Source organism: Oncorhynchus nerka, linkage group LG13 (genome assembly GCF_034236695.1).
Source record: "Oncorhynchus nerka isolate Pitt River linkage group LG13, Oner_Uvic_2.0, whole genome shotgun sequence".
Taxonomy (NCBI): Eukaryota; Metazoa; Chordata; class Actinopteri; order Salmoniformes; family Salmonidae; genus Oncorhynchus; species Oncorhynchus nerka.
In genome coordinates, this window is record NC_088408.1 from 28,722,096 (window position 1) to 28,735,129 (window position 13,034).

Below are 13,034 nucleotides of genomic sequence, written 5' to 3' on the forward strand. Positions count from 1 at the left end.
TATTTTTTAAAGGAAGTCAATGAGGCTGAATGAACTGTTTCCCTGACAGACAAGGCTCCGCTGATAGCCAGGTGTAGCAGTGGTAATATGTTGGGACTGCTGTTGGGACAGCTTTATGTAGGCCCGAGCAGTTTGTGGGCACCATTTTTCACTGTTATAGTGCAATTACTGTATTGTTTAGTGTTGTGTTGTGGCCTTGCTGGCATGCACCCCACTTGTTTATTTTTGCCCCACCAAAATTGACATGCTAAAATCGGCACTGCTTATACCTGTATAATGACAGCACCATTGATTTTATCTTGGTTGCTTGTTTGGTAGACCTCAAATAAATGTAATGTACAGCACAAAAAAGGAAGTCATTTGTGTTGCTTGCCACAAAGCAGTATCTGTTTAATACATACATTTACAATATGGTACAATTTATCTCAATAAAAATAATGAGGAAAAATAGTATTCCATTTGAAATGATCTTCTCTCATACCCACTCCCTACCCCAGTCTGTCATCTATACACAGTATTCAGTATGGTCACTGTTACCGAAGACTTTCTAAGTACTTCCTTCAATTTATACTTTCTCATACAGCATTCAAGCCAAGGCCATAAATGAATTCTACAGCTATCAATTGCAATATTCAATCAAAACCGTTACGGGGTATCTAGGGCAATGCTAATATCCCTTTCATATACAGACAAAAATCACACTATTTTACCATGCCAGCTTTTTATACAGTACAAGCTTTTTTGTCATTCTGAAAGGGGTAAGGGTTAAAAAAAAAATATGTCATGATTCCTGTATTTTCACAGACCCTCTAACCAAAATACAGGTATCAGGTCTGTGTACAGTATGGTTCTCCGCTTCGTTGCAGGTAAATGAATTAACACTTTGATTGTTAACGGCACACCCTACCCTCCCAATTTGCCAGTTACCCACTGATATGTATAAAAGGGCATACCTGCAAATAAGTTGTAAATAAGGGGCTGTTTGAATGGGAACATTGCCTTATCTTTTTTACAGGAAACATACCATATCTTGTCTGAAATGTATATAAGATTTTTTTTTGTTGACTTGTTTGTTGTTTCATTGTTTTATATTGCAGAGCTATAATTCATTTTTTGTGTTACCCTGGAAACTTGGCTACAGATTAAATACGACACTTAGTTTTCAACAGTTGCCACTGGTCTTCAAAACATTCAGTTCATCTTTCATCTTTTCCTCTTTACTACACTCATCCCATCCCTCCCCTCCCTTCCCTCTATCCCTTGTTCCTGCTGCCCTCCTCTACTGCTCGTTCTTAAGGGTGATGTGCTTGAGCAGCGTGATCAGGGGCTTGTGGGATTGCTTGGTATATGGCTTCATGAAGCCACTGTAGCGCTTGATAGCGGTTGGGCTGCCCCAGCGGAAGTGACCCATCCGATAGGACCCATCCTTCTTATCTTGCAGCCCCGTCACAGTGAGGGTTCTGGGGACTACCTTGGTCTGAGCCTTGGCCCCCTGGTTCCCCAGAGCTCCCACCATCTCGTCCTCCCAGCTGCCCAGCTGCCTGCGTGCCTGCAGGGGAAAGGTGCCCTCGGAGGAGTCCCCCCCTTCCAGACTGGAGGCATAGACTTTGATGGGGCGGCGTTTGTGCCCAATGGGTTTGCCCCAGCGGAAGTGCTCCATGGAGTAGGAGTGTCTCTTGTCGCTGTGGGGCTCAGGGTCAGCATCCAGGGCTCTCTTTCCAGAGGTCAGGGCTGCCAACAGGATGCCCAGGGAGAGGCTCTCCTCAGTGGACTGCTGGGCAGCCGATCTGGGCTCTGGGGATTCGTCCTGGAGCCCAGACCTGAACAGGTGGGTGCACTCCTGCCAGACGGAAGAAGAACAGGAGACGGGAGTTCAATACAAATGGACGGACAGGAACAGTGTTTAGTGGTATATGGATGGATTAAAGAACAATCCATGAATAGTGAGTGATGAAAATTGCTATAGATGATGATTAAATCTCATACTGATTTTGATGATGATTACTGAATGAAGGTGATGATTTGAACTCTGACTCACCAGTATCTTGTCCTCTGAAGGGAGGTCTTTGCAGTGGGAGCTATCCCAGCACTGCCCCCCCACCCCGGGGTTGCACACACACACCACCACCACCGCTAACAGCCAGGGCGCACACACCATATTCAACCTAATACTGCACAAGACACACAGAGGCACAGGGAGGATTAGCCAATGACAAAGACATGTACAATTATTTAATTCTGATCAGAAACACGTCATGAAAATAGACTGCAGATGATGAGGCGCATAGAGGAATAGGGCTTGAGTCTGTGGTCATTTCACCAGCAGTTCTACTTCCTCTTGATCAACTTTAACCCTGTCCTGCATCAATCTGAAATAATCCCTTACACTGAATAAAAAGTATGTATGACACAAAAGGGAATGAATGCAGTATTCACAGGTAAACTGGTGAAGGGCAAACTATAAGAAGGATGGATTAGAACCCATACCATTGGAATTCTATCACCCAACGTATGTGACGCTCAGACATTCTTTTCAAAGGTGACTTCATTGCCCTTTGTTTATCTGTTGCTCCTATATATCAGTGCCGTTGTGAACACACACACAACACAGATAAGGAGCTCATTCATGCCCCTGTCCCACACATACACTGGAACATTGTCTATAAAATATTGTGGAAGATGTGCAAAGGAAGTCTCTGAATGGGAGGCAGCCTTCAATGGCCTTGTGACGCATCTCCCCTCGTCTATTGCCCCCTGTTATCTTTAAGTTAGCAGTTAGCACAAGTTAAAGTTGACCAACCACCGCTCCTGCTCCCTATATCCTTAACTTTGTGGCTGTACCTCAGTCATCACTGATGACTGTACCTCTTACCATCACTGATAACCATCCAGGTGTTCTATAATAGAACCTAGAACACCCAATTATGTATTTTCATTCAGAAAAAGATTCCAGCAAACCATAACTGGTTCTGTAAATGTTCCCAGAACATATTATTAAGAACATTCCCCTCAAAAATGATAATAACACAAAATCTGTCCAGTTGTGTTGATGATTATACAATCTTTGTATTAGGATGTTAAAAACGTACCTCTGATTTTGCAAGAATGTTCCGAACATACTGTACTAACACCAGGTACTGTATGAAGGCAGGAATGTGTTGTCTTTAAATAATAAAGAAACACCTTTTACTGAACATACAACATACTTTTACTGAACATACTAAAACAGTGACTGAAAAAAGGAACAGAGTATTGAGTTACAATGTAACGGAGTGTTTTGTCATGGCATTCTTACTGCTGTGGAGTTCTCTGACAAACTCAAAACATCTATGTCTGTGGAAACTTGTCTCACCTTAATCAGAATGTTATTTAAAAGTTCCCGAAACATTTAGTTGGGATCTTTTGGAGTGTTATCCCAGGAATGAATCCACCACACCACTAGGATGGGACTAACATAAGTACAAAGCTGTTAACAGCGTTATGATAAGAGTTCCAGGTTGTGATGTTTGTCTTTGCAGAGAGAGGATAACTACATCTAGAAAAATATGTACCCTTTATTATTTCTTACTCTACCAATCAATTATATAGACAGTACTTTTAGTTCCCTACAAACTTGATTTCAGAAATCACATTACATTTTTATTATTGCCTGATCAATTGTGGTGAGGTGTAAATAGATGTGAATATGTACTAAGAGTAAGCCATAGTTGGAATCTTATAGCCATAATTTCAATCTTAATTTAAGGATTTCAATGCAAAGGGAAATCCAATGGAAACATTGGGATTTGAAAGAAAGAGAGGATACTTGTGATTTAATAATTTGTCTATATCAATTGCAAAGGTAAATATGAGACATAATTCTTTGATTAATAACCTCTACGGGATCAGTGTCCCCCCGTGGGATGGTTGAGCTAATGTGCGCTAATGTGATTAGCATGACGTTGTAAGTAAAAAAGAACATTTCCCAGGACATAGACATGTCCCATATGGGAAGAAAGCTTAAATTCTTGTTAATCTTATTTTGCACTGTCCAATTTACAGTAGCTGTTACAGTGAAAAAATGCCATGCTATTGTTTGTGGAGAGTGCACAACAACAAAACACTTTTATCACAGCAACTGGTTTGATACATTCACCTCTGAAGGTTAATAATGTACTTACATTCAGGAATCTTGCTCTGATTTGTAATCCTGAGGGTCCCAGAGATCAAATGTAGCATAGTTTTGTTTGATAAATTCAGTTTTTATATTCAAATGTAGGAATTGGGTTCCACAGTTTGAACCCCTGCTGTGTCTGAACAGCTTTATGTACAGAATGAAACAGATGAGCTCTCTCCTGGTGGCTTAGCAGACTATCAGGGCTGTAAGACAGCAGATTGCTGGTTCAATTATACTTGATTACCATTTTAGCTGTAACTATTTTTTTAAATACCCTAATAAATGATCATACAAGGGGTACCGGTACCTAGTCAATGTGTAGGGGTACGGGTTAGTTGAGGTAAATTATTTAATATGTACATGTAGGTAGGGGTAACGTGCCTATGCACAGATAATAATCAGAGAGTAGCAGCAGTGTATGTGAAGAATGTGAACGCATGTGTGTGCATGTGTGTGTGGTGTCAAAATGCATGTGTGTGTGTTTTGTGTTTGTCCCCGTGTGTGTGTGAGTGTTTGTGTGTTGGAGTGTCAGTGTAGTGAGATACACTACACGACCAAACGTATGTGGACACCTGCTCGTCGAACATCTCATTCCAAAGTAATGGGCATTAATATGGAGTTGGTCCCCCCTTTGCTGCTATACCAGCCTCCACTCTTCTGGGAAGTTGGAACATGTTGGAACATCTAGATGTTGGAACAATTCTTCCACACCGATCTCGACATACCATTTCTGTATGGTCCTCGCTTTGTGCACGGGGGAATTGTCATGCTGAAATAGGAAAGGACCTTCCCCAAACTGTTGCCACAACGTTGGAAGCACAGAATATTCTAGAATGTCTTTGTATGATGTTGCTTTAAGATTTCCCTTCACTGGAACTAAGGGGCCTAGCCCGAACCATGAAAAACAGCCCAGTTGGCACTATGAATTCAGGTAGCATTATCCTGGCAAACCCATATTAGTCCGTCGGACTGCCAGATGATGAAGCGTGTTTCATCACTCCAGAGAACGCATTTCCGCTGCTCCAGAGTCCAATGGCGGTGAGCTTTACACCACTTTAGCCGTAGGTTGGTATTGAGCATGGTGATCTCCGGCTTGTGTGCTGCTGCTCGTCCATGGAAACCCATTTCATGAAGCTCCCGACTAACAGCTATTGTGCTGACGTTGTTTCCAGAGGCAGTTTGGAACTTGGTAGTTAGTGTTGCAAACGAGGAAAGAAGATTTTTAAGCGCTACGAGCTTCAGCACTCGGCGGTCCCGTTCTGTGAGCTTGTGTGTCCTACCACTTCGAGGCTGAGCCTCTGTTGCTCTTAGACATTTCCACTTCACAGTAACAGCACTTACAGTTGACCGGGGAAGCTCTAGTTGGGCAGAAATTTAACGAACTAACTTGTTGGAAAGGTGCAACGTTGAAAGTCACTGAGCTCTTCAGTACGGGCCATTCTACTGCCAATGTTTGTCTATGGAGATTGCATGGCTACGTGCTCGATTTTTATACACCCATTAGCAACAGTGTGGCTGAAACAGCCAAAACCACTCATTTGAAGGGGTGCCCACGTACTTTTGGCCATGTAGTGCATGTGTGGGTGTGCGGTTGGAGTCCAGTGAGTGTACATCAAGCCTGTGCAAGAGAGTCAGTGCATAAAATAAAATAAAGGGGGGGGTTAGCCATTTGATTAACTGTTCATTAGTCTTATGGCTTGGGAGTAGAAGCTGTTAAGGAGTCCCAGACTTGGCATTCTGGTACAGCTTGCCATGCGGTAGTGGAGAGAACAGTCAATGACATGGGTGGCTGGAGTCTTTTACCATGTTTAGGGCCTTCCTCTGACACCACCTGGTATAGAGGTCCTGGATGGCAGGAAGCTCGGCTCAGTGATGTACTGGATGTATTGGAACATCATGACATGAATTTGCAGAATAACTTTATAACAGTCTTGCAGGAATGTTTCTTGTTTGTTTGTTGTAGGTGTCAGTAGTAATACTGTATATCCACCAACATTAGTTGAATATTCCAGGAATGTTCTCCAACATTTTCTATTTGTCCTACATTTTATTGCTGAAGTATGTTCAGGGAACGCTAATGGACACATCACACTGTACCTATGTGAGAGTCTCCATGGACATTAGCAGAACGGTCCTGCAATGTTGTCATAACCAATTCAACTGAATCCAGACATCATTTCATGAAGTATGTTCAAGGAATGTTTTTGGAACATAAGGTCAAAACGTCACACTAACTTTATGAGACCATTCATTGTAGAAATATGCCCTTTAAAAATTTAAAATAAATTGTATTTTTTTCATATCCATCAAAATAAGCAGAACGTTCCTGTAACGTTTCCTCAGAACCATTTCTATTGCTCCCACATTTTGTTGTGTCAGTATGTTCTAAGAATATACCGGAACATTGTGTTATTACATTCCCTGGCAACCTAATGAGAACCTTAGGAGAATGTCCTGTAATAGTTTTAACAGGTGTTGTGCACAACATGTTAGGGAATGTTAGGAGAAAATTCCAAGGATATACTGTATTTGGTGAACAAAAATGTCCTGGGAATGTTCCCGGGTTTTCTGAGAATAGGTTGAGCTCTGCATTGCAGAAAGGTCAGCCACTTGTTTCGTCAGAAAGACTAGAGGAGGAAATGCCATTTGCTTGTGAATGGCTCAAAAAAAGGTTATCTTGGGGGGGAAATTAGCATTGATTTTACAGTAACTTTTAAACTCAATTGATGATGACTAATACATTGACACACAAGTATACCTTTGTGTCCAAAAGTTACAGTAAAATAAGTATTCCCCCCAAATTCTTCTAATTACTAACAAAGTAGTTTATATATTTTTTTATAGTATTATTACTACAAAAAGTGATGTTATGAGTTGGTAGTCCATGCATGCATGTTCATATTTCCTATCCCTGATCAATTGATACCTAATCAATATTTCTCATCTCTCTACTTTAGGACAAATAATCTCACTGAATGATTTGGTGTTGTATTAGACAGATTTGATTGTATTGGAATTGAATAATCACACCTTCTTCGCTATTGTAATGAATAGATGGTATGTGGGCAGACCTCACAGTCACAATAAGTCTGTGCCTTCAACAGTGCGTACCTTTTATGAACCGTCCTCTAGCACTAAGCTTTACTCTCCAAGGAGGCTCTCACATACACAGCAGTATAGTAGTGCATTACATTATTGTCTGAAATGATTATTATCAGGAGCCATTTTTATTACACCTTTGATATGCACCAAGCAAGAACTTCATTAAACTTTGTTTCAATTATCAGGAAACCTTAAGCGTTACCAAATGTGAATTCTTACTTATAACTTAACATTGATTTCATCATTATTTGATAGTACAAGTATTGGATGTGTCCAATCATTTGTGTCCTAACTAATTGGAATATTAGTTAACCTAGTTGATATACAGTAAATGTCCAATGTTTCAATGTTTATTTAAATGCCAATATACTAATCTGTGTTTAATAGAGATGAACATTATCAGCCTTAAATTTATCCAACAAATCTATTTCAAACATAATGAAATATATATTGCAGATAAGCAGATTAGTCAGCTTACCTCTGCTAATATTCAGGGTAGGAATGTTAACATGCAATAGAGCTGTGCAATTATCTAAAATCATACTTATGCACACAGCCTAGTGCTAAGTCTTACTAATAATTCTCAACAAAATAAGACAACAGCTAATTCAGAGCGTGAATGGAAAATTATGCAGAAGTTTGCTGTTGCTCTTTAGCAGGTTCATCTTCCTTACCTTCTTTCACTTTCTGGTTTTGTTCTTCCACAGGTCTCCTGTCTTTCTCTGCAGGATCTCACAGCGCAGAATGGAATCACTCCTTCTCTCTCTCTCTCTCTCTCTCTCTCTCTCTCTCTTCCCTTGGTTGTCTGATCAATTTCTTAGTGGGAATTTGTCCTGTGTCTATGTCTGTGAGGTGGGAGCTCCTTTTATACTGTAGCCAAAGACACGTGTGGGTGGGTAGGAGGCTAGGGGTGGGGAGGTCATAGGAAATTCCACCCTCACACACTTTCCCTCTCTCTCTCTAATCGATGGGGGCTCACGTTACCAGATGACAGGTGAGGTCTTAGCAGGTAGCTGCCACTTGTTGAGTCATGCCATAGCAACTAACGTTGTGTTTCTTTGCGTTGATCAGTTTTTGAATCATATGTGTATGTGGGAAAATTGACACATCTCTTTCTGGGTTTAAAAGGTGACGCTGACACCGGATCGGAGGTTCTCTCCAGCCCCTATTGTCAGTAGATGGATACTCAAGGAGGTGCTAAACACTGCTACCTAATCAGCTACGGAGGAGTGATGTGGAGTAACATGTTTTCATAGGCGAAAGGGCAGCAGCGGGCAGCGTACAAATGGAGTTGGTTCCATTGGTTTTCATCAAGGATAACATTTAAGGGCAAATCAACATTTTCTCAGAAATCTGACTCATTGATGATCACACATCATTGCTACACCTTAATAAACCCTTAGAAGTTGGGTTGTAGAGGGGCAAGCAAACACTCTTTCCACCTTACACACGCAAGCAGGATTGAAGCTGACACACACACACACTGTAGGGTTGCAAAACAGAATTATCTATAATTTTGGCAATCTATGGTAAGTCGGAATTTATTGTTAAATATATATTTGAAATGTATTCATGTAAAATATGAATTTCTCTTCATATTTAGATCTGTGTCCATATTATTGTCCACAAGTTTTTAGTGTATAGACCATTATGATCAAGAGAAAACAGCCTAATTATTTTTTTAAAAAAAGTATCTAATCAACAATTAAATCAATTCCAAGGAACTCTGCAACCCTATTTACATTTACAACAGACACATATTGACAGATGAAAATAAATAAAAGCACGTCAAAATATAAAGGATATTTCATGCTGAAACCCTCCCTTTTAAACACCAACGATATGCACAAAGTTGATGGGTTATATTTAGGATAATGTTATACAGCTTTTGTCATTAAAAAAAATGTCAATATTAAAATTGTCTTAATTTACAATGTGATTTATTTGACATGTTATAAACTTTTCAAGTTACCAGAAATACAGTATACCCTCCCTTTGCAACCCTACACATCAGTGGAGGCTGCTGAGGGGAGGACAGCTCGCAATTATGGCTGGAAATTAGCAAATGGAATGACATCATACATATGGAAGCCAAACCATTCCATGTATTCCACTCCACCATTACCATAAGCCTGTCCTGCCCAATTAAGGTACCACCAACCTCTTGTGCTACACACATTGTGAAAAACAATGGCTTCCATTGCAGTGGAGGATGATCTGAATGCACCATTGTGACTGCTCCATATAATTAAAGGAAACAAGATACAAAAGAATACCACAGAAATCTCTGTTAGGGGCTGGAGAAAGAAAGCAATTACACTTAGTTATTGACAGATTTTTCTAGAAACAAAGGTTTTACACACTTTACAGTACATTTTGAATTGATTTGTAAAAAGAAAGGGAACTTTAGGCTAGCCACAGAATGGCAGAGGGTGACATGGTGGATCCCAAATATAAAGCTTTTCTCTCTCCAATAAAATGTTGCTTTGATGTTGCAAGAAGTATATTGAAAAGCGTATTGAACAATTGTATTTTTTGCTTTAAAGGGGATATCAGCAGTTGAAACTTTAACAAAGCTTACCTCCACATCTGATTCGGTAGAAAGCTGAGGGATGGATGAGGTTGGATAAATGTACCCACTCTCAAATTAATTGACAGAGCTATGGATGCATGGCTATGGATATCAAAATGAGAGTTTTAACCAAGTTTTTGAGGCTATATAGTGTTCGTTTACATTTACCTAGTTTACAAACATCGGAGTAAAACAAGCTTATATTTGGGGTTCTGATGGGGTATGAGGCATGTATAAGATACATTTCAACGAATCAATGGGTCCATATAATTAATTTACACGTCCAAACATGGATGTAGCTACTGCAGATTGCCACTTTCAAGATGGATAAAAAAAAATATGAAAAGCCTACCATTAGCTCAAAGACTGAACTTGGTCTTAAAAGGGTGTGTGTGTGTGTGTGTGTGTGTGTGTGTGTGTGTGTCTATGTCTGTTTGTTTTGGTTGGGTTAGGAGGCTTTTAATGGTTGGTTACAACCATATACATTACACCAGATGAACACACACTTTGATATCTGGAATGCATTCTAGGAAAGTTGTTTTGTGCCAAATAGTTATTCAACAGCAAGCTTGTCTGAACATGACCTCAGTGTGAAGTGAGTAATCTACATTGATGCCATGGAAATGTCCAAATGCTCCAACATAACCTGTAGGCGTAGGATCTTAATTTGATCACCTTGTTGTTGCTGGAAATTTCCTGCACATTTGTAGTGTATTCGAGGTTTTAAAAGGCTTCTAAAGTTTGCAATTTCCACTTAAAAATGTCAGACTTGATTTGCCCTAACAAAAAATGTATCAACCCCTACAAAAATGTCCATTAATTATAATTCACACAATAATTCACATTTCCCGTTGCTTTATGATTATTTTCCTGCTGTGAGAAACTGATCAAATGAAGATCTTACCCCTGTATATGCTTTATTATGAGCCATCAAAACAAATGATTTCAGGTTGATTTAAGAGCCCTATAAACTCAGGGAAAGGGCAACTTTCTTTACATGACAACCTGTAAAGTTTTAAGGGTTAGGATTGGGGTTATGGCTAAGGATGGATTTGAACCAGGGTGTGGACATGAAACTAGAGTTAGGGTTAGGCTTAGCCTAACCCAGAGGTTCCCAAACTTTTTAAACCCTCACCCTAGCTTCATGTCCACATCCCAGCTCATCCCTAAATCCTACCACAGTGGCGATTTTAGCGTGTAAATCTTGGTGGGACAAACCCTCCAACATTATTTTAGATGCATGCCAGCAAAGCCACAACACTAAACAATACATTAATTGCACTAAAACGGTGACAAATGATGCCCACAATGTTACAGTATGGCCTACATAAAGCTGTCCCAAAAGGAGAGCTTTCTTTTCAGCACCATGGCTTGAATCCTTACCACTGCTACACCTGGCTATCAGCAGAGCCTTGTCTTCAGAATATGGGCTGTTCTTACAGTGTTCTCCCTGTACACCAAGTCAGAACAGTAGGATACATAAAGGGAGCATATAAGCAGACAATGAAAGCTCTTACAATATTCTATTATTACATTTCTCAAAAACAGGTTATAGGCTAAATGTGCACCACTAAGTCAGAACAGCAGGTGAAATTAAGAGGTGAAAATAGACCAAATTATTAGGGTGAGGCACATGGGCTACTCACCTTATTGTGCTGTTCTCACTTGAACAGGAAGATGGCGCGGCGTCCCTTTGTGGGCGAATTTTGTCATCAATCTTCGTCATCAAAGTCTGTCACTATTTGGATTTATGCTGCTTTCAAGACAACTGATCGTAGCTCTAGAAAGAGGCCCGAGTTCCTGATTTACAATTCCGAGTTGGATGAAAGTTCAAAATGTATTTTCCCAGTCGTAGCTCATTTTTCCTGATTTCCCAGTTGTCTTGAACTCACTAAAGTCAGATTTTTAACAGTTTTTTTGAGTGCGGCACAAATCGGACAGCATGGCCAATGTTGAATGTTTATAATTTTACACTAGGAGAATGGACCCATAGATCTTAGACTTGGGACCACAAAGCCACTCCACTGAATAGCAGGCTAATGATTGCTTTGCAATGCTTACAGTTAGCCACTGATTCCTTCCAAACCACTCATTGTTGAATTTGAGATTTCCAACTTGTTGTGTAATGTTTACGTCCAATGGTCGATGAGCACCGATACGTTTTATCTATAATTTCTCTACATTATTTATCTTCACATGACAAGAAATTAAAAGGATTTACTAGTAGGTTGTCGACGTGATTCATGATGACTGCTAGCTAACATTTTGAAAGTATGATGTTGACATGATCAGTCCAATCAAATCTACAGTAGATACTGTATAACGTGATTTTACGTAATTTATCTGTGGCCAATGACCTTGAGCCTTCTTGGATGGGCACTTCTAATATCACTCTATGGCAGCACCCAAGGGGCAACAATTTTTTAGCTCTACCCTTAGACTTGGTGGTGATGTAGTGTCCCCATGAGTGACAGAACACTGAACCAATCACGACGCAACGAGCTAGGCTGAAACACCTGTATTATGAAGCTGCCTTACTCAAGAAAACAGCAGCTTTATTAACTTAATGATATGTACTTCTTTTTATTATTAATTATAAAATAACATGCAAAACATGTTATTTTATGCAAAACATGCAAGCCCAATTCTTTTAAAACATTTATTTTATTATTATTTTTTGCAAAAATGGTTGGGTTCAAACAGGTGCCCTGAATGAAGGGCCCCCACTGCCCCACCCCTAGCTTCATGTCCACATCCCAGCTCCTCCCTTCCCCTAACCCTTTTTATGGGATACCGAAGGGCTCAGTGTTCTAAGACACTTCATCTCAGTACAAGAGGCGTCACTGCAGTACCTGGTTCAAATCCAGACTGCATCACATCCGGCCGTGATTGGGAGTCCTATAGTGCGGCGCACAATTGGCCCAGTGTCATCTGGCAGTCATTGTAAATAAGAATTTGTTCTTAACTGTTCTTAAAATAAAAACGAACCTTAGCTTCATGTCCACATCCCCAGCCTGGTCTCATAGACTAGATACAATGTATAAAACTCAGCAAAAAAAGAAATAGCCCTATTTCAGGACCCTGTCTTTCAAAGATAATTAGTAAAAAACCAAGTAACTTCAAAGATGTTCATTGTGGGACAGGTACAGGATGGCAACAACAACTGCCCGAGTTACACCAGGAACGCACAATCCCTCCATCAGT

The 13,034-nt window shown here is 40.2% G+C and overlaps 1 protein-coding gene across 1 annotated transcript; it reads right to left on the reverse strand.

Annotated features, from left to right (window-relative positions):
- Positions 1–365: 365 nt before the first annotated feature.
- LOC115140459 (pro-opiomelanocortin) lies at positions 366–8,086 on the reverse strand. The gene is made up of 3 exons (XM_029678789.2): positions 7,933–8,086; positions 2,039–2,171; positions 366–1,840 (listed from the first exon to the last, which is right to left on the reverse strand). The coding sequence occupies exons 2-3, from the start codon at positions 2,156–2,158 to the stop codon at positions 1,280–1,282; spliced, it is 681 nt and encodes a 226-aa protein (XP_029534649.1). The 5' UTR covers positions 2,159–2,171; positions 7,933–8,086; the 3' UTR covers positions 366–1,279.
- Between the last annotated feature and the right edge of the window lie 4,948 nt (positions 8,087–13,034).